This window comes from Rhineura floridana, chromosome 3 (genome assembly GCF_030035675.1).
Source record: "Rhineura floridana isolate rRhiFlo1 chromosome 3, rRhiFlo1.hap2, whole genome shotgun sequence".
NCBI classification, from domain to species: Eukaryota; Metazoa; Chordata; class Lepidosauria; order Squamata; family Rhineuridae; genus Rhineura; species Rhineura floridana.
The window spans coordinates 73392327-73417361 of NC_084482.1; the positions used below are offsets into that span (position 1 = coordinate 73392327).

At 40.6% G+C, this 25035-nt stretch overlaps 1 protein-coding gene across 2 annotated transcripts in view; it reads right to left on the reverse strand.

Moving 5' to 3' along the window:
* FOXK2 (forkhead box K2) overlaps positions 1 to 24732 on the reverse strand; it is a 60762-nt gene extending 36030 nt beyond the window's left edge. Inside the window, exons 1-2 of one of the 2 annotated variants that reach the window (XM_061616555.1) lie at positions 24264 to 24732; positions 1042 to 1236 (exon numbers count right to left, since the gene is read on the reverse strand). In XM_061616555.1, coding sequence (XP_061472539.1) covers positions 1042 to 1236; positions 24264 to 24673 — 605 coding nt within the window. In that variant the 5' untranslated portion in view covers positions 24674 to 24732. The remainder of the gene's footprint in view (positions 1 to 1041; positions 1237 to 24263) is intronic. The other variant, XM_061616554.1, reaches the window with a different exon arrangement.
* Between the last annotated feature and the right edge of the window lie 303 nt (positions 24733 to 25035).

Sequence of the window (25035 nt, forward strand, 5' to 3'; positions counted from 1 at the left end):
ACACAACAGCAGTAGACTTCTCTCTTTAAATTCAGGTTTGCCCCAATCACATATAAGAGGGATCCAATTTTAGGAGCAAAAGGGGTATATGAGTGGAAATTGCAGAGCCTTCCTTCCACATCCACACTTTACCTCCCTGCTGTTCTTATTTTTCTCTCAGCATGGGTCTAGAAGCAGAAGCAACCCTGGCTGGGAGAAAAGCACTAGAGAGTAGAAGCTGTGGGAAGTTGTCATCATGGAAGAGATCCAGCACTCACCATCCTGTTTCTCTCGCTCTTAAAACTGGACTATCTGTCAGGACATCCACTCTGTGTCAAAGGAGTCAGCCTAATCTATCAGACAAGCAGCACCAAAAGCAGAAATGCTGGAGATTGACCCAGCCCCCAAACCCACTGGATCAGGGACCTTTGAACCAGGGATACTAGAATCAGACTCTCCAGAGTCTGTACCTCAGAGTCTGAACCCGCCCAAGGAACCAACTCCCTCCATAACAGGAACCTGCATCCCCATGTTGGCCCATCAGCACAAGCAACTAGCGCAAAGGAAAGTGCATGAGAGGAGGAATACTAGGCTTCAAGCTAGAGGCCTGTCCTTTTAAGGTCTTCTACTCCTCAAGAAAGGGAAAGAGCTTTGGAAGGGTGATCTTGCCCAGAAGGTTGAAAGGACTTCAGTTCAGTCTTGGACTATGTGGAAAGTTCCTCACTTGGGGCAAGACAGTACCATGGAAAGCTCCATGAGCCTACTATCAAGGTCAGCACAGGACACCTTCTCTCACCCAATTTATATATAACTGGGGCATACTCATACCAAAAGAGGTGGATAGAATCATCACTACTAGTTGGCCTTGAATGATCCCTTGTACTGGAGTCGACCAGCATGATTATGTGGCCACAGGGAATTTACAAATCTATAGTTTATTCCCAGGCTGAGCTGAGCTCCATGCTTTATTGCATAAATGAAAATTCTGAACGATGTATGGCTTTATATTAAATTCAGTAGTCCTGTATTAATCCTGCATGCAATAGCACAAAGTCTAAATACCTGATGGTTCCTGTGGGAGAAGGGAGAGGACTGATCAGGTGAGCCATGTTGTCTGGAATGTTTATTGTTAGGGGAGAGATCTGGGGTTGCACAGGTTTCACTGGGGACTGCGGGGACTCCTGTTTTTCTCTTTTTTCATTGGACAAAGCTGTAAATGTTATCTTGATGTTTGTGCTGGGAAACCTGAATGTACATCTGCAAAGTAAAAACAAAATACACTTATTAAACTGGTAGGATATAAAATTTTATTTGCATACATCAGCACTATTTTACCCTAGTCAAATGTTAATTTTAAAGCATTATGTCTAACCATCACCAGGTTACAAAACATATTACTATTTGCAGTACTGTATTTAAAAAAAAGTCATAACACATAGACCTGAACATAGAAATAAAGACCAAAAACTGGCAGTCAGAGCAGTAGCATAGCATTATGAAGGGCTGTGAATGATTCAAAAACATTAGTCCTATGTACAGGTCTAAAACATGTTAAGAAACTATCCATACTACATGCATACAAGGATATATATATATATATATATATAAAATTTCAAGAATTCCAGTTTTTAAAATTATTGCTCTGATCTCGTGTTTCTGGAGGAAGTTTCAAAACATAACTGCAATCCAGGCAACTTGTTCAAGCTACCTCTGACAAGCAGTGGATGCTCAAACAGCTGAATGGCATTGTCCAAGGTTATGGTCTGAAGGCACGTAAGGCCAGCTCCCTGCTGAAGCTAAGCAAGGTAAGATCCAGTCAGTGCCTGGACGGGAGACCGCCTGGGAACCATATGTAAGCCACTTTGGTTTTCTATCATGAAAAGAAAGGCGGGGTATAAATGTAATAAATAAATTGGTTAGGGAGAGAGAGAGAGAGAGAGAGAGAGAAATAGGTGTATAAAATACTGTATTCCTTATTCCTGATGCATCTTGAAATTTGCTCTTTCAAGGGCATAGTATGTTAGAGTTGTCATCAATAATCATTCATATTTTTCAATAATATAAACACATATATTCACACATAACTGCTTTCTTATCTGAATATTAAAAAGGCTATCTCTAACAGATATTTTACAACTACAGAAGTGCAGAAGTCAGCAACCTGAACAATCTAGTGGCTGGAACATAAAAATGAACAGTGTACATACAGAAAACATTTCTCCTTCTCACAGTATTAGAACTCTGGGTTACTTGATGAAGCTGAATAGGTTCAAGACAGATGAAAGTGCTTCACACACTGCTTAACTAAGTTAAGGGATTTATTGCCACAACATACAGCAATACTGTGTTAGATTGCTTTAAAAGGGAATTAGATTCATCTTTCATGATTTTATCTATCAAAAGGTATTAGCCATGACAGATAAATGGATTCTCTGGGTTCAGAGGCATTATACCAGATGGTGGGGACATACAACAGGAAAGGGCAGCTCTTTTAAATCCTAGCTGTAAACTTCCAAAAAGTACCTGGCCACTGCTGGAAGCAGAATGCTAGACTAGATGGGAGATTTAGTGTGATTCAGCAGAGTAGTTCTTACTTAGACTGAAAGTAAGACTACTACCAGCTCTTGCATAAACAATATAAAATTTCCTCCCTCTTCATTTATTTATTAGATTTATATCCTGCCCTTCCTCCCAGTAGGAGCCCAAGGCAGCAAACAAAAGTACTAAAAACATTCTAAAACATAAAAAAACAGACTTTAAAGTGTATTACAACAAAATATTATTATATTAACATTAATATTAAAACAAAACATATTTAAAAACATCTCTTTTTTAAAAAGCTTTAAAAGCATCTTTTTTTAAAAAAAAGCTTAAAAAACATATTAAAAAGCAATTCCAACACAGATGCCAACTGGGACAAGGTCTCTACTTAAAAGGCTTGTTGAAAGAGGAAGGTCTTCAGTAGGCAACAATATAATAGAGATGGCAGCGCCTGTCTAATCTTAAGGGGAGGGAATTCCAAAGGATATGTGCCCTACACTATATTAGTGCAATATGTACTTTTACACGCATGCCATCCCACAATTTTAGCTTACATAATTTTTTCTACCAGCAATATAAAGAATTTCAGACCAACAACAACAGCTTTAGCCCATTCTTGAAAATGTATTTGGCTCACAATTATAACTCCAGCCATCCTTTGCAGCATTAAACCATATAAAATTTAAACCTCCAAGACTACCACAGAAAGGAGCCCCAAAGAAACCAAACACAGCATCCTTGCACAGACTGAAAGGAACACTGAAAGAAAGCTGCCTGCAGGCAGTAGTTACTGTAGAAACCAAACTCTTCATCAGTTTCATCCAAGCAGAAGACACAAAAGAACTGGAAAGCAGGGACTGATGGGAAACAGCTTATAAAGCTGCTTGTCACATCAGCTGCAGGAAAACCAGACACTAATTCATTAAAACTACCCATGTAATGCCTCTGGAATTTGAGACTCCATCGTCTGTGAGTACAAAAGAAACTGTGCCTATGGAAATGCTGTACTTTTAAGTATTTGGCATCTTTCAACACAAAGACTAAACACAGGCTGGTTGTGTGGTCTCTAAATTTCATCTTCAACCTTAAGAACATGAATGAATATAATTCATCTGAAAGAAGACTGCAGGTCTACACTTGCTTCAGATTTACAAATGGCTGTTTCAGCATCTTAAACAACTGATGTCACTTTGAAGTAATACAACAGCTGCTCTGACATAAAGTCAACTTTGCCCCTTCCAATTTGTTATTATTTCCTGCAAATAAATTAGTTCATACTATAAGCATAATAGATAGGATTTTTCCTTCTACAACACCTGTAAGAAACTTCATTTCCAAATGAGAGGCCTAACAAACAAAGAGTTGTGCCCTTATTAACACAACTTTTCTTTCATATGCAGGCAGGCATCTCTTTGAAGCACTAACATTTAGGCCATATGCACCAACCAACAAAGTACATTTCAAGCAGCTAATTGCAAGCTTCCACTGAATTCCTACATAAACACTTTTATTCTGTAAGCAAAAAGTCCCATTAATACAAAAAGGAACAGCCTGCCAGACATTTTTAGAAATATGAAGAGAGCACACAACTTAACATCTTCAACTGAAAACAAAGCTAAGTCCATATACTTAACATAACGTGTCTGTGCTTACAGAAACGTTTTGTAGAATACTTTATTACATTTATTTCCCACCTTGCTTTCATCATGGAATTCAAGGTGATATATATTCACTAAGAGGCAAAAAACCCCTTGCGGTTTAAGAACGTACCTATAGCCCACAGATATTTCTATCAAACTTAAAATGCAGGGAAATTGGGCAGCTATAATGAATGCACCAGGGGAGCAAGAGACCTGATCTCCTTTCTGACATATTGGACTGCCCTACAAATTTGTCAAATGCAAACACAATTTGGGTTGGTCTTTCACAGTCCAATCCACTTGCTGTGTAGCTTGGAAGAATTTGGTAACATGTGCCTCTGAGCATATGGTGAGTGGTGGCAACACTTGCCATCTCCAATGATCGATAATTATATTTGTGTATGTTTGTTGTTCGTCTTACTTTGCTTCTTTCCTGCACGTTTCTACAGGGAATCTAATCTAGAAAATTTTATTTCCCTCATTATTCATCCTAGAAATCTGTGTCAAACTTATTTTTATTAATTTCAAAGCCTTCTTATTGGTCAATGTCATATGATGGTGAAGACTGGTGAAGACAGCCTTTTCTGTTTCAAATTGGAGGTTATGTTCTATTTCTATTTTGAGTGCATTAACAGTTGAATCTGAAACTGCAGTTTAATGTAAAATCAGACTGATTACAATATGTTGCTACCTAAGCAATGACTCTAGCTATTGGAAAATAGAGGGTGCATGTTTTCAGCCTGCTATGTTTAAACCACTTCATTTAAGGCAAGGTGGGCAAGGTCTTAAAAACATAGAGCACACCTAGAATTTTGCTAGAATATATTTCACCTCCCACTGTTTTATCTTGGGCTAACTGAGACACTCCCGATGTCCGCTGGAGACTATTCTGCAGAATAGTCAGTGCAATTATTCCATAATTATTTTTGGAGGGCTTTTTAGTGTAAATTTTGCAAAATATTGCTGTACTTCACATATTCACAGAAATAGAAGCAAAAGAAAATGAAACCTCACTAAAATGCAAAGTAAATCAGACATATTTAAAGTGACCATCTGAACTATATCAACTGTCTTAATATTGTTAGTTCCTCCCTGCTAAAACAAGATCACCACAGAGGACGGGGAGGGGAGGAGGGGGAGGACAGGGGAGGGGAAGAAGGGCAGAGGGGAGAAGGGGGATGGGAGCAGGCAGGAGGAGGAGGGGAGAAGAACAGGTTTGATCATTTGCATGTTTATTGAGTTCAGTGGGAGTTACTCATGCAATCATGCTTAGGATAGGTAAAACTGACCGGGGGGGATGGAGGGAGGGAGGGCTGGAGTGGGCAGGGGAGCATGAAGAAGGAAGAGGGGAGGGGAGGAGGAAGGGAGAGGAGAGGGAAAGGAGGGGAAAGGCAGGTCTGATCATTTGCCTACTTACTGAGTTCAATGGGATTTACTCCTATGCAATCGTGGTTAGGATAGATAAAACTGACCATGGGGGAGGGAGAGGGAAAGAAGCAGATTGGAGGGGGGCAAAGGAAGGGGGAGGGGAGGGCTGGTTTGATCATTTGCACACTTATAGAGTACAATGGTATTTACTCCCTCGCAATCATGCTTAAAATAGGTAAAACTAACCATGGGGGGGAGGGGAAGGAGGGGATTCGAAGGGGATGGAGATGGGGAGGGGCAAAGGAAGGGGGAGGGAAGGGGCAAGGGGAAGGAGATAGGAGGGAGGAGAAGGGAGGGTGGGTTTGATCATTTGCATACTTTTTGAGTTCAATGGGATTTATTTATGTGCAATCATGTTTGAAAATGGAAATGGATTGCCTTGAAGTTGACCCAACTTGTGGCGACCCTATGAATATGATTTTCATGGTAAACGGTATTCAGAGGTGGTTTTACCATTGCCTTCCTCTGAGGCTGAGAGGCAGTGACTGGCCCAAGGTCCCCCAGTGAGCTTCATGGCTGTGTGGGGATTTGAACCCTGGTCTCCCAGGTCGTAGCCCAACACTGACCCGGGGAGAGGCAGGGAGGGGAGGAGATTGGGTGGGTGGGCACTAGGCAGAGAGGAAACCCCTTTCTTTTCCAAAAGGATAGCATTGTGAACAGTATCATTGCTTTTCAGTGTTTCCCCCACCTTTTTATTCTACAGTAGCCTCCTACCTAACTTTAAACCAAAGCTGCCCCTGGCCACATCCACACCAGGCCTTTATTTCACTTTGGACAGTCATAGTTTCTCTCAAAGAATCCTAGGAAGTGTAGTTAGTGAAGAGTGCTGAGAGATGCTAGGAGACACCCTGTTCCGCTCATAGACCTTTAATCAGAGTGGCTGACTGTTAAACCACTCTGGCCACTGGTGCTCTGTCAGTGGAATAGGAGTCTCCTCTCAGTACCCTTCACAAACTACACTTCCCAGGATTCTTTGGGGGAAGCTGAAGTGAAATCAAAGTCTGGTGTGGGTGTGGCCCCGATTAGCCAAGCCAAGCATCTGTGAGTCTGGCTTTTCGAACACTGACAGTTGGTTCTTACTCAGCATGCCCGACATTATAATTCAGTTCAGTGCAAAATGTATTAAATTAATTAAAAATCAGACAGGCATTTTTTCACTTTTAAACTGCAGAAGATGAAGGTCAGAGTATGGGGCAAGGTCAGTAATAGGATCACAGGTACTCTGTGAACATGGCTGATTTTTAATTAATTTCAACAGATTATGAGAACTCTGACAGAAAAAAGTCCAAAAGGGCTCTGGGGTTTTTCCCTCTCTTTTTAGACTTTGAACTCTCTATTCTCTTTGACTGTTTTGTGTATCGCCATGACAATTGAGAAGGTTGTTAAGCAAGCGTTTCTGAGTTCAGGACTATACGTTTTATAAGGTTTTGTTTTGAAATGAGCTTATGGGAAGCCTCAGAATGGCACTGGGGGTATTTTCAATTTAACATTGCAGAATGTGAAAAATCCATGCTGGCTATAATATACAGCCACTCTTGTGGCTGTATTCAACAAGCCTTCTAAGAGAAGAATTTTATCCCAGTTGGTATCTGTATTGGATTTGAACTGCTTTTATATGTGTGTCGTATTATATTGTTTTCATATATATAATTATTGTTAATAGCTTTTATGTATGAAAATAGTTTAGCTGTTTTTATATATGCAATTGTTCTGTGTATGTTTCTACTGTATTGTAAATTGCTTTGGGATGCCTCATGAGAAGCAATTCTAAACTGAAATTAATAATAAAGTAACAAATGCATGGGATTCCAGATGGTCTCCCATCCAGGCACTGACCAGATCCAGATCTGCTTAGCTGCAAGCAAGATGACTGCCTTGTGTGCCTTCCAATAAGGGACGGATGGATCAATCCATTTCCATTCCATATGAGTTCTATATGCAGTCAATCCTAAATCTGTTAAAAGCACCAAAAATTGTATTTAAATTGTATGTATTTCCCCCTAAACCATGTATTTTGTATGGATTTTTCTGAACCAAAACGGCATTGCAGACTTTGGCAAAGTGCACAGTCCAACTGGTAACCATGTTCTATTCCATGTATTATTCCAGAAACTGCAAATTTGGCTGGTTCACTTTAAAATGCAGACCAAACAATATTCTCCCCAGCCTATTTCCAATACATGAATAACAATAGGAACACCAGAAGGCACACACACAGACTGGCAGACTCATCTGTTCTAACCTTTCATGTTGCCTCCAACTAGACACATCCTAAAGGGGACAATAAAATTGATAAAATTAGTCATATTTTGAAATACTGTGATTCTGTAGTGTGATTGTATTGTGCAAATCTTATGGAAGCCATTTTGAGAGCCACTTATGGCTATTAAATGGGATATAAGTGTTCTAAATCAAACACATACACTGCTCAATTCATGGAATCATTCATTTTATGAATTCTTACTTCAGACATCTGAAGGAGGAGGAATCTAGGAATGCTGCAAGCTCCTGCAGTGGCCAACATAATAGCAAAGCAGTGTTGTTTACAGCACTATACAACAGGTTAAATCCTAGTTAATCTGTAACCTTTTAGCTCCACACTTCCCTAGACAAGCCCAGTCAGCATGTGGTCCAGCAAGATCAACATATCACTTAACAGCCCATGAAGTAAGTACACCTAAACATTCTTCACATTAACCATAAGGGACTTGATTAACCATTAAGAGCATCTACTGCTCAAAAATTTTCTAAGTGCATAATTTTGGACATATTCCTACAGTCTGTGTTGAAACGTATTTCTACAGATATACTAGCTACCTTGACATGCTTAAACCTTGCCCCATTGCCAATATCTAATTCATGCCTTTCAGCCGAGCAGACTTACCACCAGTTTTCCTTTCAAGTGCTATGTCAGTGTCCCACAAAGTTTGAATTTATGCCATCCTTCTGAGCTTATTCTTCTCCAAGCCCAATCTAGTATCAATCATACATTTCACAGCTGAGTGTGCAGAGATTTTTCCATATAATAACGTGCACGCAGCTTGTTGCTGTGCATGAAGATCTGTGGGCTAGGGCACTAATCTAAAACTAACACTAGAAAAGACAGCAAGGAGGGTAGATTCAACCCACCCATGTCTTAAATGGCAAGGGGAAGAATGCTCTACATGCCTCAAGGTTCTATTCCTGCCTAGAACTTTGTACACACATACCTTCCAAGCCAAGCCCACAGTGGGAGAATCACTGCTTTAAGAAGCAGAAAAGCTGACATCATAGCAGAGAAGCATAAGAAGAACCTTCCTTCCCTGCCAGATCTCCACACCAGCAGGTTTGCTGCAACTGTAGCAATGGCAAAAGGCAGCTGACTGAGAGCATGCCCTTTCAGTCTAACCATACTGAAAAGGCATTCCCTGTACCTCCGAGACGGTACCAAGACTTACATCCAATGCTATAAACTTCCGCCCATACACAGAATCAGTATGTAACAATCTAAGCCCTTTAAGATATTACAGTTAATGAACCAAGCTTTAGATTGCCCCTGAAAAAGGGGGGTAGTATCTAATTTATTTGTGTGAAGAGAGGTACAAGGTACAACATGAGAATCCAAGTAGAGAATGGGAAATTCTCTGGCAACCCCCCCCTAGTTAGATAGATTAGATAGACAAGACAGACAAACAAAGGTAAATAAAGCTACATTTATCTTAATGACAGCAAGATTGAAACAAATGAAGAAATAGATGGTTAATATTTTTTAACAAATCAGTGACACCATCTAAGTTCTATTAAGAAATACTGTTTTTCTTCTTGAAGCCCATATTGGTGTACACATAATTTACTTAATACTTTTCAAAGCAGGTTAAGATAAAAATCTCTTTTGGGGGGAAGTGTGTAATCTAAAAAATGCAAGCATAACAGAGCTAACATAAGCTTAACACAAATCCACACCAAATTATAAAATGCCAGAAGCAACTGTAGGACCAAAACATAAAAGAAATGACATTTACTGTGCTTCAAGTCCTTCATATTAAGTTGCATATGCAACTGTTTTGGTGCACAAAGACTACTCTGCTATTGATAGTAGTACATAGTTGCTTGAACTCTTAGAAATTTGATGTTGGAACTAAGAACTGAAGGTTTCACAGTCTAGTGCAAGGCTGGCATCTACACACCTGGTACCAGCTCCCAAAAACCTATTCAAATACTTTTCCAGCCACAGAACTAATATATTTCTAATATGTTAAATAAATGTTGGTAGGTTTTATTAAGAATATTAGGATACCATAGACAATGTGATACATTTCTATTGTTGTCCTTGGTTCCAAACCAAATGTTCTTCCTAGACAGTGAATATAGAAGAAACCAGGTTTGCCTGTCTTTCCTTTCTTGTGGGAAATTTCCCTGAGGTACCGAGCATTGCCCAGAAAATTAGATGGAATAAGTAAAGTAGCAACTGGAAAATCATCTAGTAGTCAATATAACTAGTGACTCAAATCAGAACATAAGGGAAGAACTGTACCAATGCAGACTTAGATAAATATGGCAAAAGTGGTAGGTGACATTTCACCTTCTGCTCCATTCACCTAGTCCTTACACCTCCCAGGTCTGCCCTCCATCCCAACCCTACAGACCAGCACAGAGGAAGATAATATACCAAGGAGTTGCATGCCTGCATCCTCAAATGTGTCTTGGGGCAGAATGCTAATGTAGCACCTCTGCCTAGCCGTCTCCACAACCGTCAGAAAGTATGGAAACAGCAAAGCACAATTGTGCCCCACCCCTGCAAGCCAGAGATAAGACACAGCTAGCCACAAAGTGTTCTACTGTTCTTCCTGGCTAAGGGACACACCACATTAGAGCATTTAACCAACTAATCAGGATTGGGCATCAACATTTTAGGCTATATACATGGGGTGATATTCAGTGCTAGTCCTATTCATAGCAGGCCCACTGTAGTTAACAGACATGACTGAGTTTCATTGGTTTCAATGCGTCTATTCCGAGTAGGACTTTGCTGAATACAATCCATGGTGCCCTTGGTTTGATATCTGCCTTACCAAAAGAGTAGTCCCTCAGGGGGGTGGGGGGTAAAAGTCGTACCTGCAGACTAAAATGGCAGCACACAATCACTTGGCATGAAGCCAAAAGCATTGCCTGACCAGCTACTTGCGTTCTTGCTTGAGGAAAACTGCTACTTACCCTGGGCAAATCAAGATCTGCAACCCTGGCCTAGGTGACCACTGCACTTAAAGGATTTTCATGGGCCCTAATCTGGTCCAAACAGAGGGATTGTAACAGAGGGACTGTACTCACTCAGCTTCAAGCCTGCCCTGTGACAGGGTAGTGCAAGAAAAAAAAAAGTAAATCTGAGATTCAGTCTGATTATCTAAGACAGCTTTCCCCAACCTGATGCCCTCCTGATGTTCTGGACCACAGCCCCTCATCATTCCCAATCAATGGCCAACCCAGCTGAGGCTGATGGGGGTTATAGTCCAAAAAAATTAGAGGGCACCAGATTGGGAAGACTGTTCCTAGTGTACAGTGTTACCTTTTTTAATACACAAATTGACAGGAGACCAATAAACCAAATCGAGGTATGGGTACCAGAAATGACTGGGAGGCCAGTCTAGATATCACCGCAGTTGATATAGTTCAGATAGCCACTTTAAATATGTTTGATTTACGTTGCAATTTTAGTGACGTTTCCTATAGTAAATCATTTTCTTTTGCTTCTGTTTCTGTGCATATGTAATGTACAGCAACAATTTGCATAATTTACACTAAAAAAACTTCAAAGAGGAAGGGAGAGGAGAGGGGGAAGAAGGGGGAGGGGATATGCAGGGGAGGGGGAAGGGGCAGGAGGGGGAAAGTAGAGGCAGGAGGAAGGGCATAGGAGTAAGAAGGAAGAGTGGGTAGGTTTGATCATTTACATGCTTATTGAGTTCAGTGGGATTTACTCGTGTACAACCATGCTTAGGACAGGTGAAACTGACCTGGGGGAGGGGCAGGGAGGAGAGGGGGAGGGCAGGAAGGGGAAAGGAAGGGAGGAGATTGAGTGGGTGGGCAATGGGCATTATCATTATTTTTCCAGGTTTCCCCCATCTTTTTATTCCACAGCAGACACAAGTAGTCTTCCACCCAAATTTAAACCAAAGCTGTCCTGGCCACATCTACACCAGACATTTATTCCACTTTAAACAGTGATGGCTTCCCCCAAAGAATCCTGGGAAGTGTAGTTTGTGAAGAGTGCTGAGAGTTGCTAGTAGATGTCCTATTCCCCTCACAGAGCTATAATCCCCAGAAGAGGGGCTGACTATTAAACCAATCTGGTCACTGGAGCTCAATCAGGGGAACAGGAATCTCCTAACTACTCTCATCACTCTTCACAAACTACACTTCCCAGGATTCTTGGGGGAAAGCCATGACTGTTTAAAGTGGAATAAATGCCTGGTGTGGATGTGGGGCTCTGATTAGCCAAGCCAAGCAACAGTTAGTCTGGCTTTTAGAACACTGACAGTTGTTTCTTACAGAGCATGCCTGCGCTATCATAGACTCCAATTTTAAACTGCTTAAATTAATTTAAAATCAGTATGCAGAACTTTTTTTTACTTTTGAACTGCAAAAGATGAAGGTTGGAGTATGGGGTAAGGTCAGTAATAGAATTACAGGTACTCTGTGACCATGGCTGATTTTTAATTAATTTCAACAAATTATGAGAACACTGACAGAAATAAGTCCAACAGGGGTCTGGAATTTTTTTTCTCTTGTTTTACACTTTGAACTATAGATTTTCTCCGAGTGTTTTGTATATTGCCATAAAAACTCAGAGGCTTGTTAAGCAAGCGTTTCTGCATTCGGAACTATATGTTTTTAAAGATTTTGTTTTGAAATGAGATGTTGGGAAACAGCAGAACGGCATGGGGAATATTTTCAATTTAACACAGTGGAATGTGAAAAATCCATGCTGGCTAGAGTATACAGCCACTCATGTGGCTGTATAATATACTAGATAGATCAAGAACCTTGCCCACATCCTCAGGCTTCAGCAACTGATATTTATCCAATAACCACTGACCCAGTGATGCACTTGACAGTAATGTTCCAAGAGAAGTGTTCAAATCACAGGCAATATAAGCCATTTTATCCTCAAAGTGCTTTGCAAATAAGTCACAGAATGCCTCTGAGGGTCACTAAACTGGACCATGTTTAAGCAGGCCTCAAGCCACACAGAAAAAAAAGCTCCACAGGACAGCACTGCTTAGATGGTGGCAGAAAAGTACTGTTTTTTTTAACCACCACACAGTAAGCTTAAGAATGAGCTCTTCCCTCTATTTGGTTATACTTGCAGCAAGTTTTCTGTCACTTGCATTTTAGCTATCTCCCAACCGGCTTCATCACTCTCAGCTCTCAACATGCCTCATGGATGCATGAATCTAAAATTCTGGAACCCAATTAAGGGATTCAGGTAAGCTATTTGATTTCTTTTAAAAATATAAATATAAACAGTCACTTTGGAGAAATGAAAACTAACTGTGGTTTTACCTAATGCATTGTGTACTTACTCAGCTGACAAGCATTTCATTTTTCCTCAACTGATAAAAATATTAGTGATCTAAATGTCTACAACTAGTTACAATTAGCAATAGCTGGAAATGTGATTAAACAATTCTGCAACAGAACTAAAAACTGAAGACTGCCTTAAGAACACAACTTAGTTATGCTTTCATTCTAAATTTCAAACTAAAACTAAAAAGAGGTTAGACCAGTGGTTCCCAAACTCACTCCCCCCCCAATAGCCACTTGAAAATTGCTGAGGGCAGACCCTTTAATAATTTTTCTGCCTGATGTAGCCATTGTAATGTGCTGCGCTAAATGCTGTATGATTTTTAATTCTATCTTTATTGATTCTTTTATTTTGTATATACTGTATTTTATTCTATTACAGCTTGAATTCTGTAGAACCAAATTTTAATACAATAAATTCAATATAGAAGCAATAAAAACACAAGTAAATATCAATATGAATATTTAATGTTATGGACCACCTGAATGAAGCTCACAGACTACAGTTTGGGAACCCCTGCTGGCATCCTTACAAAGCTGCTATATGAAAATCAAAATCACTAGCAATCAACTGTACTATAAGCCATCAAATTGTAAACCAGAATTGTTACCTAACTTGAGCTGTGCTGCTATGAACATTCACTAAACTTCACTGAACTTATTGGGATATTATTTCTGAGTCAATATGCTTAGGATCATGCTACATGGTTTCTTGGACTCCTGGAACAAGCTTAAACAGACCAAGTTCCACAAAGCAAATTGTTCTTTAAAACTGCAAAATGCACTATGCGATCATCAGAATGTTGTGGCTTTCACACAATTAAAACTACAGATTACAAAACAAAGAAAAGCAAACACTTATGGGAGATGTTAAAGTCCCAAGGTATGGTCTGAAGGCCTTTGAGGCCACCATCTAGCTGAAGCTAAGCAGGTCAGGGCCTGGAAAGCTTATCTTCTGGGAACCATATGCCACCTTGTGTTCCATGATGGAAAAAAGGTGGGATACAAATGCAAGAGAGGAAATAAAAGTTGGTGTGTACCTTTTTTGTTACAGTGTTTGCAGAGTTGATAGCAAGTGACAAATAACTACTTTTATCATTATATCATGTTCCCTATAAATACAAATCCAGAATCTCCTAAGGAATGATGAGTGAAGATGGAGATTCATCTGTTTCTCTTTTTTCTTCTCAGCTCTCCTTTCAAGCTCCCAATGGAACTAGTATCACTACTTTCTTCCTTTGGGGAAACCACAGAAATAACATACTTGTCTCTTCATTCATTATCAGATCTTTGATTTATCCACAGATTATTCTGCCAATGTCAATGCCTCGCCCCTCCTATAAAATGGTCCAAGTCTCTCAGACAAGCCCAGCTAAAGCTAACAGCTGTAGCTCCACCAACATAGTGAAAAGCAACTGTACAGAAAGGTTTATTCGATGGAAAGAGAAGAGAGATATGCTACCACTATAAAATCACTCAATTTTGGTTACAATCTCTGTTCACAACTACCAGACACAACACAATCATATCCATGGAAGTTTCTGCAAAACCAAGTGGGATTAAAATTGCCAATGTTACTTCTCGTATTTGCCAACTGACTGTGTTCATAACTATGTGGCACAGTACAGTGAGGGTTGCCATGATGTAATCTCTGCTATAATTTTCTGGTCCTGCAAACTTCCAAGTTAATCCTAGTAATACTTCTTGCTGCTGTTTTTGTTACCCCCATTTTGTTTTATGACACTGATCCAGCGCTAGCAGCCTCAGTCATTACCTATATAAGAAAGCACATGGCTTTAAACCCACAATTGATTAAGGTGATCATCTACAATTTATTTTTCACCATCCTATATTAATGGGGCTGCTGTGAACTACTGCAGCTGTTTAAAAATTTGTAAAACTTTTAAGCAAACCTGAACCACTTTACACTCTAGGTAGCACTCAACAGTTAAGAGATTAGTTGCCATGTGGTATTTAATCCTTCCATCCTCTTTTCAATTCATATAAATTGGCTTCATCTTGACACAAGAGTTAACATTCTCATAATGAAAACTTTTAACACTGATTTCTTATTTGCAACATTCTTGGGGCAACCCTGTTAAGACTACTGGGGTATGCTGGACCCCTCCCATTATTTATTATGAGCCCAGTATTTCATCTAGGCATTTTTGGTTTGGTTTTTCTTCTCTTAGAGCCCAGTGCTTCATCAATGCATCTCTTCTGTTTTATCCTCCAAGGCTCTCTGATAGCACAATAGAAACAGGTATTTAAATAGAAATTTAAATTAACATTTTGGGGTCCCAATTTACCCTTATTTCTGTTAAAACTATACCTTTCTGTTTAAATCAATCATAATATTTGTTCCCAGCTACGCCTTTAAAATAGACTCATAACAGATTTATAGATCCCAATAGATCCCAATAACAGATTTATGCTGTCAAAAACAATGATAGAAGGTAAAGGTAGGCTATGGATTGGAGAGGGAAAAGAAACTTAGAGGAAGGGAGGGAGGGAAGGCGCCAGTACAGGAAACCAAAACAAGGACACACATCAAAGGTGCACAATAATGCCCAATGCATTTCAAGTAACAAGACTGACCCCTTACGAGCAACTGAAACAGTTTCTTCTTAGGGACTGTTTAAAAGAAGCTCATTCAGTTACCCCTGAGAAAAAAAACTCTTTACTTGAAATCCACTGGTCCCTAACAAACTGTTTATTGTACGCCTTTGATATTAATCTATTCTCCGTATCTGCTGATGATGGGGGTACATAAGTCAGTTACTGCAGTTTTGTGAATTGTGACACGTCAGATTAATTGCATCGTTTTTACTATTTTGTCATTTAATTTTAGTTGATGCATAGCAACTATTATTTCCTGGGTTGCCCTGCCTCTTAGCAGTTTTTGATCCTGATTACAGCAATAGAGGAAAACCACTGCTGTTCTACACCTGTCTTGGGAACAGAAATGATGCCTAGTATTTGTGTTTTAAACTGAGTATTCACTAATGGTTTTAGATCAGATCTCTTGCCTTCTCTAAGGGCTCATCCAGATGACTGCAAAATGTGTGACACGCCCGCTATGTGTGTTCATTATTTTTCGGTTGTCCAAATGATGTTAAATCCGCTCCTTGCAATACCAGCAAAAATGCGATTTGCTGTTTAAAATCGGGAATCATCTGCTGTGCCTTCAGGAGGTAGGATGCAATACCGCGGACTTTACAGCTGATGGGTGGTTCTTGGGCATTTCCCCTAGCCCCTTCTCCTCATTCCAGCCAATCACGTATCTGCACTTTTGCGCATATGCGAGAATAAGCTCGGGAAAATTGAACCAATCATCGCAATGGTGGGGTGTTGGGGGGGTGTCTGCAACTACTGTGTAGATGCATTTTATTTTTTGCCAGCCTGCAAACTGGGCGGCCGCTCTGGGTGAGATCTGCAATGCACAGCAAGCTAGAAAGGGGCTGCTGGTCGGTTTCATGCCTGCCTCCAGAAGGCTTTGTCAATTTCATTCTACTCCTTGGGTGTTTAGTTTCAAATCATTTGGCTTGGGAAGGAAAGGGAGGAGGAGGAGGGATGTGTGAATGAAATTGAGAAAGCTTTCTGGAGGCAGGCGTGAAACCAACCAGCAGTTTTGAGATATTATGCTTAAATGAATGTATGCTTTTCTGCCTTTATGGATATTTAAGGAGATACACATGCTGGCAATTGCACTTATTTCTCCAAAAAAGCAAGAAACCTGTCACCCCCCACTCCTTATTTTCTTATTTTTTATTTTTGCGATTTATTTATCGCCCATCTGGCTGGAAACCGAGCCACTCTTCCTTTCCTTCCCCCAGCAAAATGATTTGAAGCAAAAACCCCAGCCAGTAGAATGAAATTGACAAACCTTTCCAGAGGCAGGCTGAAACGGACCACCCCCCTCCTTCTCCCTTTCCTTCCGCAGCAAGAACTTTACAGCCATATTGTGCTTCGTTGCAAAGGGGGAGAGGAGCATATGTCATTTTTTTGCTGACCAACTGGTTGATAGGGGGAGGTTTTAGAGGCGGAGTTTGGAAAAAGTGAAAAGAATGTAGGGGTCTTACCGCTGCATGTGCGGGTGCAAAAAAGCTTTTTTTTAATTGGGAAAGAGCGAACTAAAAGGCAAAGTGAGGACTATCAGATGACAAACCAAATATGGAAACCGTGGATTATCCCTCTCCGTTTGGATAAGCCCTAAGTGTCTAAAACAAGAGGCTATCACACCAGCTGTTTCTGCTTTCAACATGAGAAAGCTTTCTGTTCTTCTGCATTAGAAGCTTGTTGGTGTGCTGCTCTTTTGGAATCCTATTTAAATGCTGAGAGTCAAGCTACACATTTATGCTGGATATCTGTGATTGAGCTACTTTTTTTCTTTTTTTTAACAGAAATGTAATTGTGGGTTCAGAGTAGCATGTGTGTTCTTGTGAAGGTGACGTTTAAATGTTGCCCATGTAAGTTCTCCTAACAACATTGCTCATTAGTTTTACACACACACACAGTTTATCCTACAGGGGATTAAAAAAAATGTGGAAGATTGGCTGCAGCTTTCTTGCAGTTTTTAAAATACTCAAGAAATCAATCACGCATCTCCCATGTAACATATGGACCCCAAGACTAGTAGTAAACTGAATGTTCCTTCAGTTTCTTAAGCAATACTTCCAGCATGAAAGCTACATATTCAACAGTATTTTAAGCAGATAAAGCTGTTCAGACATTATATCCCTCCTAGAGATGCTACTGTTCACTGAATCAGAAGATTACTACCTATACTGAACTAAGACAAGTCTTATCTCAGAAGGAACAAATGTTACAGATCTGGTGTGATAGATTAGTAAAATTTAGTTTTGATTCATTGACATTTATGCCTATTCTTCTCAAGTAATGGAACAGAACCTAGATAACAATTCAGAAAACCACTGAGCTCTAAGATCATTATACACAATAGTGAACAGATATGCTAGTAAGAACTAAAGTATAAATTGTCTACAGCAAAGAAATTGATTAAATGAAGCAGGGTTAGGGCTTTTCCTTTGAATAAAGTATATCTTAAGGTAAACATTTCTACATATTCTTGTGTTTGAAGTTTTCCCCACTATTGTTGCTATTTATATCTACTGCTTAATTTTCTTTAAAAAATATGCATACATTTAAGCATAGTCAAAGTGATAACAACTCCTGAAGATAAGACATAAGACATCACTGAGGTTTCAGATAAACACAATCAAAACCAAGAAGCGTTCACTTTATAACATCATACTCTTTGTTATTATTATTCCAGAAGTGTGCTTATTTTTAAGACATTTATAAGCAACACGCAACTTTAATTTCTTATTTCTACCAGAAGACCACTACATATCAGTAAACATATTACAGCCTGGATCGCAGCAGGTATAGCCCTCTGAAAATCCAGTCCTGAGCACTGGGGAACCCTCTGGAATAGCATGGCATCTGGACTGCAACAGGAGAAGGGAACTGACAAAAACTAAGGGCATGCACCCTCTTGCAGAAGCAGAAATGCTTTCCACCTTGCAGTTCCAACTTTGGATCCAAACTTCCATCTAAATGTTAATTCTACAGCAGCTGTCATGGCCCCGTCAGAGGACTCCTCAGATGAGGACGACTCGGGAGTAACAGCAGCAGACCCAGGAGCAGCAGGAGACACGGAGGAGCCTCCTGAGAATCCAGCTCCTTCTCCCCCTCAGCTGCAGAGCACCCCAGGGACAGCAGAGGCCCTGCAGCCAGACACAGACAGTGAACAGGATACTCCCCCCTCACCTGCAGAACGTAGACAGCAGAAGGTCAGGCAGAAGAGAGGCAGGCCTGTCTCCTTAAGGCCCAAACGCTGAGGGCTCACACCTGCTGTCCATCCTGCTCTTTATAAGGCACACCTTGGCTGCAGCTTGTTGCTGACTGCAACGTCAGGCGTGGCTTTGTGTAGACCTAGTTTCCCTGCAGCATCTCTTTGACTGACCTCCTTGGCAATTGATCCCGGACCCCCACTGACCTTGCTTCTGGACTTCTGACTCGGCAAGTACGCTTCGGATAGGCCTGGCAGATTTACAACCCGACTGCTGGCTAAGGACTTTCCTTCCCTGCCAAAGACCCAGGAATTTCCAGCCCCCCCTGACACTTCTGATGCAGTGTAGAGCTGACAGCAGCCAACAGAAACTATTCATGCTTCTTTAATTAATGCTAAAAGCAGCAGTGGCCAACTTTTTGGGCAACTGTGTCTAAAAGTCCAGTTCACAGTACCAGAGAGTAACACTCTAGTTCACACTAATGTATACACACAACCCTCCTGGAATTTGATGTGGTTTTGCCCCTAAACTATGGAGCAACTATTGCAAAGAGGAAGCAGACAGGAGTGCATGTGGCATAATCACACTTGCAAGCTTCCTGGTCCTGTCCAGGTGTGCCAGAGACTACTGCAACTTGCACAGGTTGGTCACCTGTGGCACAGAAGATACAACTTACAACAATCCATAGTTTTTATAAAGAATAAGTTTAATGTGTATCCCTATTAATTGCAAGGCTTCAACCCTAGGGCAGTGAACAGCCACTTGCCAGTCTTCTCAATACTTACAGGTTTTAGCCCCCACTGATATTTATGTGGTTTGAAAGAAAGCTAATATTCCAAAGTACGAGTTTTCAAATTCAAATGATTTCTAAGTCCACTTCACTGTTCTGAGAAATTAATTTTGGCAAATTTGATAAATTATTTTAAATTGCCAATACTGAGCTTCTAAAGTATCTCCAGATATGCTAAACAGGCTCAGCTGGCAATTGAGATTTGCCAACAACACAAACTGCTCAAGCTGAAACACTATACAAGACAAAAGCCAAAGTTTGCATGTAAAGCAACTGCAGTTACAGTTTCAGACAAAGTTCTCAGTTCAAGATAAACAAAGCCTGCTGTTTATCTACAAGAGTAATGCATGCCACTCACAACAAGCATTGACAACCTCAACTACTAAATTCTACTAGCATTCTGGGAGATTTTACAACTCCACATTTCAGACTACCCATTGGCAGCATGAAATGGACTGCCCTCAAGTTAATCCCGACTTATGGTGACCCTATGAATAGGGTTTTCATGGTAAGCGGTATTCAGAAGTGGTTTACCATTGCCTTCCTCTAAGGCTGAGAGGCAGTGACTGGCCCAAGGTCACCCAGTGAGCTCCTTCCTCTGAGACTGAGAGGCAGTGACTGGCCCAAGGTCAGCCAGACACTAACTACTACTCTACACTGGCTCTCAGTGGCAGCATACACATTTGAAAATAAAACATTTTTACTATAAAAAGTAAAGAAAGCCCAGTTCAGTTGTTTTGTTGTTATAGGTCTTCAAGTCAATTACGACTTATGGTGACTATGAATCAGCAACCTCCAACAGCATCTGTTATAAACCACCTTGTTCAGATCTTGTAAGTTCAGGTCTCTGGCTTCCTTTCTGGAATCAATCCATCTCTTATTTGGTCTTCCTCTTTCTCTACTCCCTTCTGTTTTTCCCAGCATTATTGTCTTTTCTAGTGAATCATGTCTCTTCATTATGTGTCCAAAGTATGATAACCTTCGTTTCATCATTTTAGCTTCTAATGATAGTTGTGGTTTAATTTGTTCTAACACTCAATTATTTGTCTTTTTCACAGTGCATGGTGTGCGCAAAGCTCTCCTCCAACACCACATTTCAAATGAGTTGATGATTCTCTTATTGGCTTTTTTCACTGTCCAGCTTTCACATCCATACCTAGAGATCGGGAATACTATGGTCTGAATGATCCTGACTTTAGTGTTCAGCAATACATGATTTCTTGACTTTTGTTTCCAGTTTGGTTAATGACGACTGTGCTGAGGTATTGATAATCCTTGACAAGTTCAATGTCCTCATTGTCAACTGTAAAGTTACATAAATCTTCTGTTGTCATTACTTTAGTCTTTTTGACGTTCAGCTGTAGTCCCGCTTTTGTGCTTTCCTCTTTAACTTTCATCAGCATTCATTTCAAACCAGCTGAGTTAGCACGTAAGAAAAATTCAAAAAAACATATTTGGGAAATACTCTTACCAGGCAAACCAAAATGTAACAAGATCGATTTTAACTATAGATTCTTTGCTATACTAATATAAGATCAAGTCTCAAACCAAAACATCCCCCAAAATGGGGGGGGGACACAAAAAAGACCTCAGATATGTACAGTAACATAAACTGCTAATGTGAGTTTCATATAATTTATATGAATAAAATGTACAAGTTAACTTACAACTCTCTGGGTCACAATAAATTTTCAATGTGACCCAGAGAGTTGTAAGTTAACTTGTACATTTTATATTGAAGGATACATCTATTCCTCTCAAAGGAGGATTGGATATCTACAAAGGGACTTCAAGTGTGTACTACACCATTTCAAAACATTACTTTCCATTGTGCAGCCCATTGTGCAGAAGTTGCAAAGTGAGTTGCAGAACTGAAAGTAACCAGAATTAAAATCCATAGGAGTTACTTCTAAGTAAACAAGGTAAGAAACAAGATACAATAATATCTTGTCATCCATGGCCAAGCTATTCAGACTCCATTTTCACGGTTTTAAAACCACTGATTATTAAATTTACTCAAGATCTATGTTGTACAACTTTGGAATTCAACCTTATTTCTAGGCAATAGAAATCAAGGTTTCTTTATATGCCTTCACATTACAATAAGGATTTGACTCTTCAAACTGAAACATGCACTCAACTTTCCTACTGAAAAAGAAAATCAATTGTGATCAAATCACTGATATTAATAAGGTCCTGCACATTCTCTTTCAGAATCAGGATATAAAGACATTAAAAGTTGTTGAGCCCGAATGAAAGCTGTACTACTCATAGCAAAAAGGGCTTTTTCAAAGTATAAGTAAACACTACTGATGAAACCCTGGCAAAGCTCCTAACTGCCTTCAGTAAGGTGGAATTTCACTCCAGGTCCCTAGGTAAGCAGATCTCCAGCTTACCTAAGCACTCATTCTGAAGTTAAATAAAATTAAGATCCCTTATTATCTACAATTTTCCACAAGACTGTCCAGAACTACATAAAGAGTCTATCTAATGTTTTATTAATTGTTTGTCTACTGTATTCAATCCAATGTAACAGAAATATGTCAGAAAACAGTAAGGATCAACAGCGCTGTAGTTAGTAAACTGCAGAAAAGCTGAGCTGTTCAAGATGAAGATAACTAATAACACATCGACTTAATAGGAGCTGACTTTGCTTGTAATTCTAGATCCATTTACTTGAAAGTTCCATTGACATCCTAAAGGCTTGCTTTTAATTAAATACATTTGGGATCAATTAGTTAATACTGTGGGTGAGTTGTAAGAAACAAAAGTTGTATGAAAATATCAAATAAACTATTGACAACAAAAAAACCATCAGCTCTAAATTCCAAAGAATTACACATTATAAGCCAATAACTGGGTCTTTCACATAAATGTAGCATTATCTGTACGCTGCTGAAACAGGCATCAGTCTTAACATTTGTAAATTATTTCAAAGTTTCTCCTGCAAAGGAAATCTCAGTGTAGCTGATGGACAATATTCTACCATGCTCACACACTGCAGGTGTGGAATGTTGTGACAGCCACTAAGCAAAGAAATTTACAACTAGCATACTTTGAAAGCAATTTTTTCTTGAGAGCAATTTAACCAGTTAATAATTGTAAACTATTCAGATTAAAGTTTTTGAGAACAAGGAGCCTGCACTTGTGCATATACTGCTCTGAAGGGGGCCATGACCCTACATAAATCATCATCATCATCATCATCAGTCTATTTCAAACCACATTACTTGACTTTGCCTATATTCCCAGAAAATTACTTAATTTTCAGAAAATCTATATTCATCCATAAGACTACAAAATCAAGCAGAGCAACTTTATCGCAACTGACAGACCAAATTCACAAATGAGATTCTTAAAAGTATTTTCCTCACAAATAACCATTCAGATTCACAATGACAAACCAACAGGAGTGAATGAGAGGAGAAAGTATCCTTTCAAATGTTAAAATTAAAAGTTTTCTGTCCCCATCAATCAAAATAATGTTTATTTTTCTGTTATATTAGAATATATGAAATGCATGAGACAACACAATCACGGTTAGAAAAATTGTATTTTTGCCTCCCTAACAGATTACTTTGTTTCAACAAAATAAATCAACAAGACAAATCAGATTATTGGCTTTTCCTTCTTTTGTAAAAACAGTATCATTGCCAACCAAGTCACAGTTGACAAAGGTCAAACAAGTCATTCAACTATATTGACAATATAGCATTATAAACAGATAGATAACCAATTAATAATCATAAATATTAAGTGCCTAGAAAGGATTTTCTTAAAACAAGTGGTGTTTAAGTGCCTCTGAAAACTATTGCGTTTTAAAAACGACAGCCCATTAATATTTCCTCATGAACAAGATCCCTTCACATACATTCTTAAAATTAAAAACATAATGACATTTTAAATCACAAGGCACTCCGTAGTGTTATCATGAGGCTTCTTATTTGAAACACGGAATGGAGGTTTGTTTTTTCGCTTGAAGATACCGGGCCTCTTATACTACCAAAAAACAATAAATCGATAGATGACAGACACGTGTATTGTGAATAACCTGAATAGCGGCTCTTGCCCGGTTCAATGTAATGTTAATGTCATTTATCGAGGACTGCAGCCTTTACGTGTAACTTAAGCTTTTAACCAACACGACTTAATTTCAAGTAAATATACCAAATCACTCCAGATCTAGGAAAACGGAAAGCGACCACGCTCAATGCCTAGGCTAGTCTGGCCAAAGAAGCAGGGCTCAGGTGGTCCTACTTGGTGCAAACACCATTCAAGCCTCCTCGCGCGGGTGTTGTGACTAGAAAGAGCCGCAAGGCGTGGTGCGCCCCCCCCGTCCGCCCCACGAGTGCCGGGAAAGGCCTCAAACGCCTGCACCCGCCTCACGCCCCCTTGACTGACACACCGGGAGCGGGGGCATGGGGAGAGAGAAAGAAGGAAAGGAGGTCAGTGCCGGAGCGCGTGCCCGCCCCCCTACCCGGTAGTCTCTCCCTCCCTCCCCTTCACACTTACACTCGGGGCAGCTGCAGAGGAGGCGCCCCCCGGCGCTGAAACACCCCGTCCACGAAAACACCGTTCTTGCCGAGGCAGCGCAAATAGAAATCGCCGCCGCCGCCGCCAGACGAAGCAATGGCGGTAGCGGCAGCAGCAGTAGCGTCGGGTTGGGACTGGGGCCCGTTCCCGTCGCCGGTGATGGCTGAGACGGGGCTGGTAATGGTGTTGGCAGCGGCCGGGGCCTGGGCGGGCGGAGCAGTGAAAATCTCGAGGTGCCGCCGAGAGATAAAGCTGGAGTGACCCATGCTCACGTCCACCGAGCCCTGTGAGGAGTTGCGACCGATGGTCACCGAGCGCTTCTTCATGAGGTATTCGAACTCGCGGCCCTCCAGCCGGGCCACTGCCGCCGCTGCCGTCCCCGCCGCCATCTTGGCCGAGACAGCGCGCGGGACCGAACGGCCCCCACCGACAGTCCTTCCCCCCTGCGCGCACCCGCGCGCACCCCCCGCCTCCCCACACCGCCTGCCGGGCCGGCCCCAGACACAGCAGCGGAGTGCTTCCGTGCAACCCACACTTACGCAGCCCCTCACGTACGCCGACAGGCTGCTGGTTCAGCCAATGGACACGCTGCACGCCCATGAAGCTATTCCATATCCACCAATCGCAACTGGCACCCGGACCAGCGCAAGACAACAAGGTAGATTGTGCCTCAGACGAGACAAGACAGCCAGGGAAGCAGCAGAAAAACGCGGACTGGATTTTTTTAATAATTTGGAGCGGTTGATGGAGA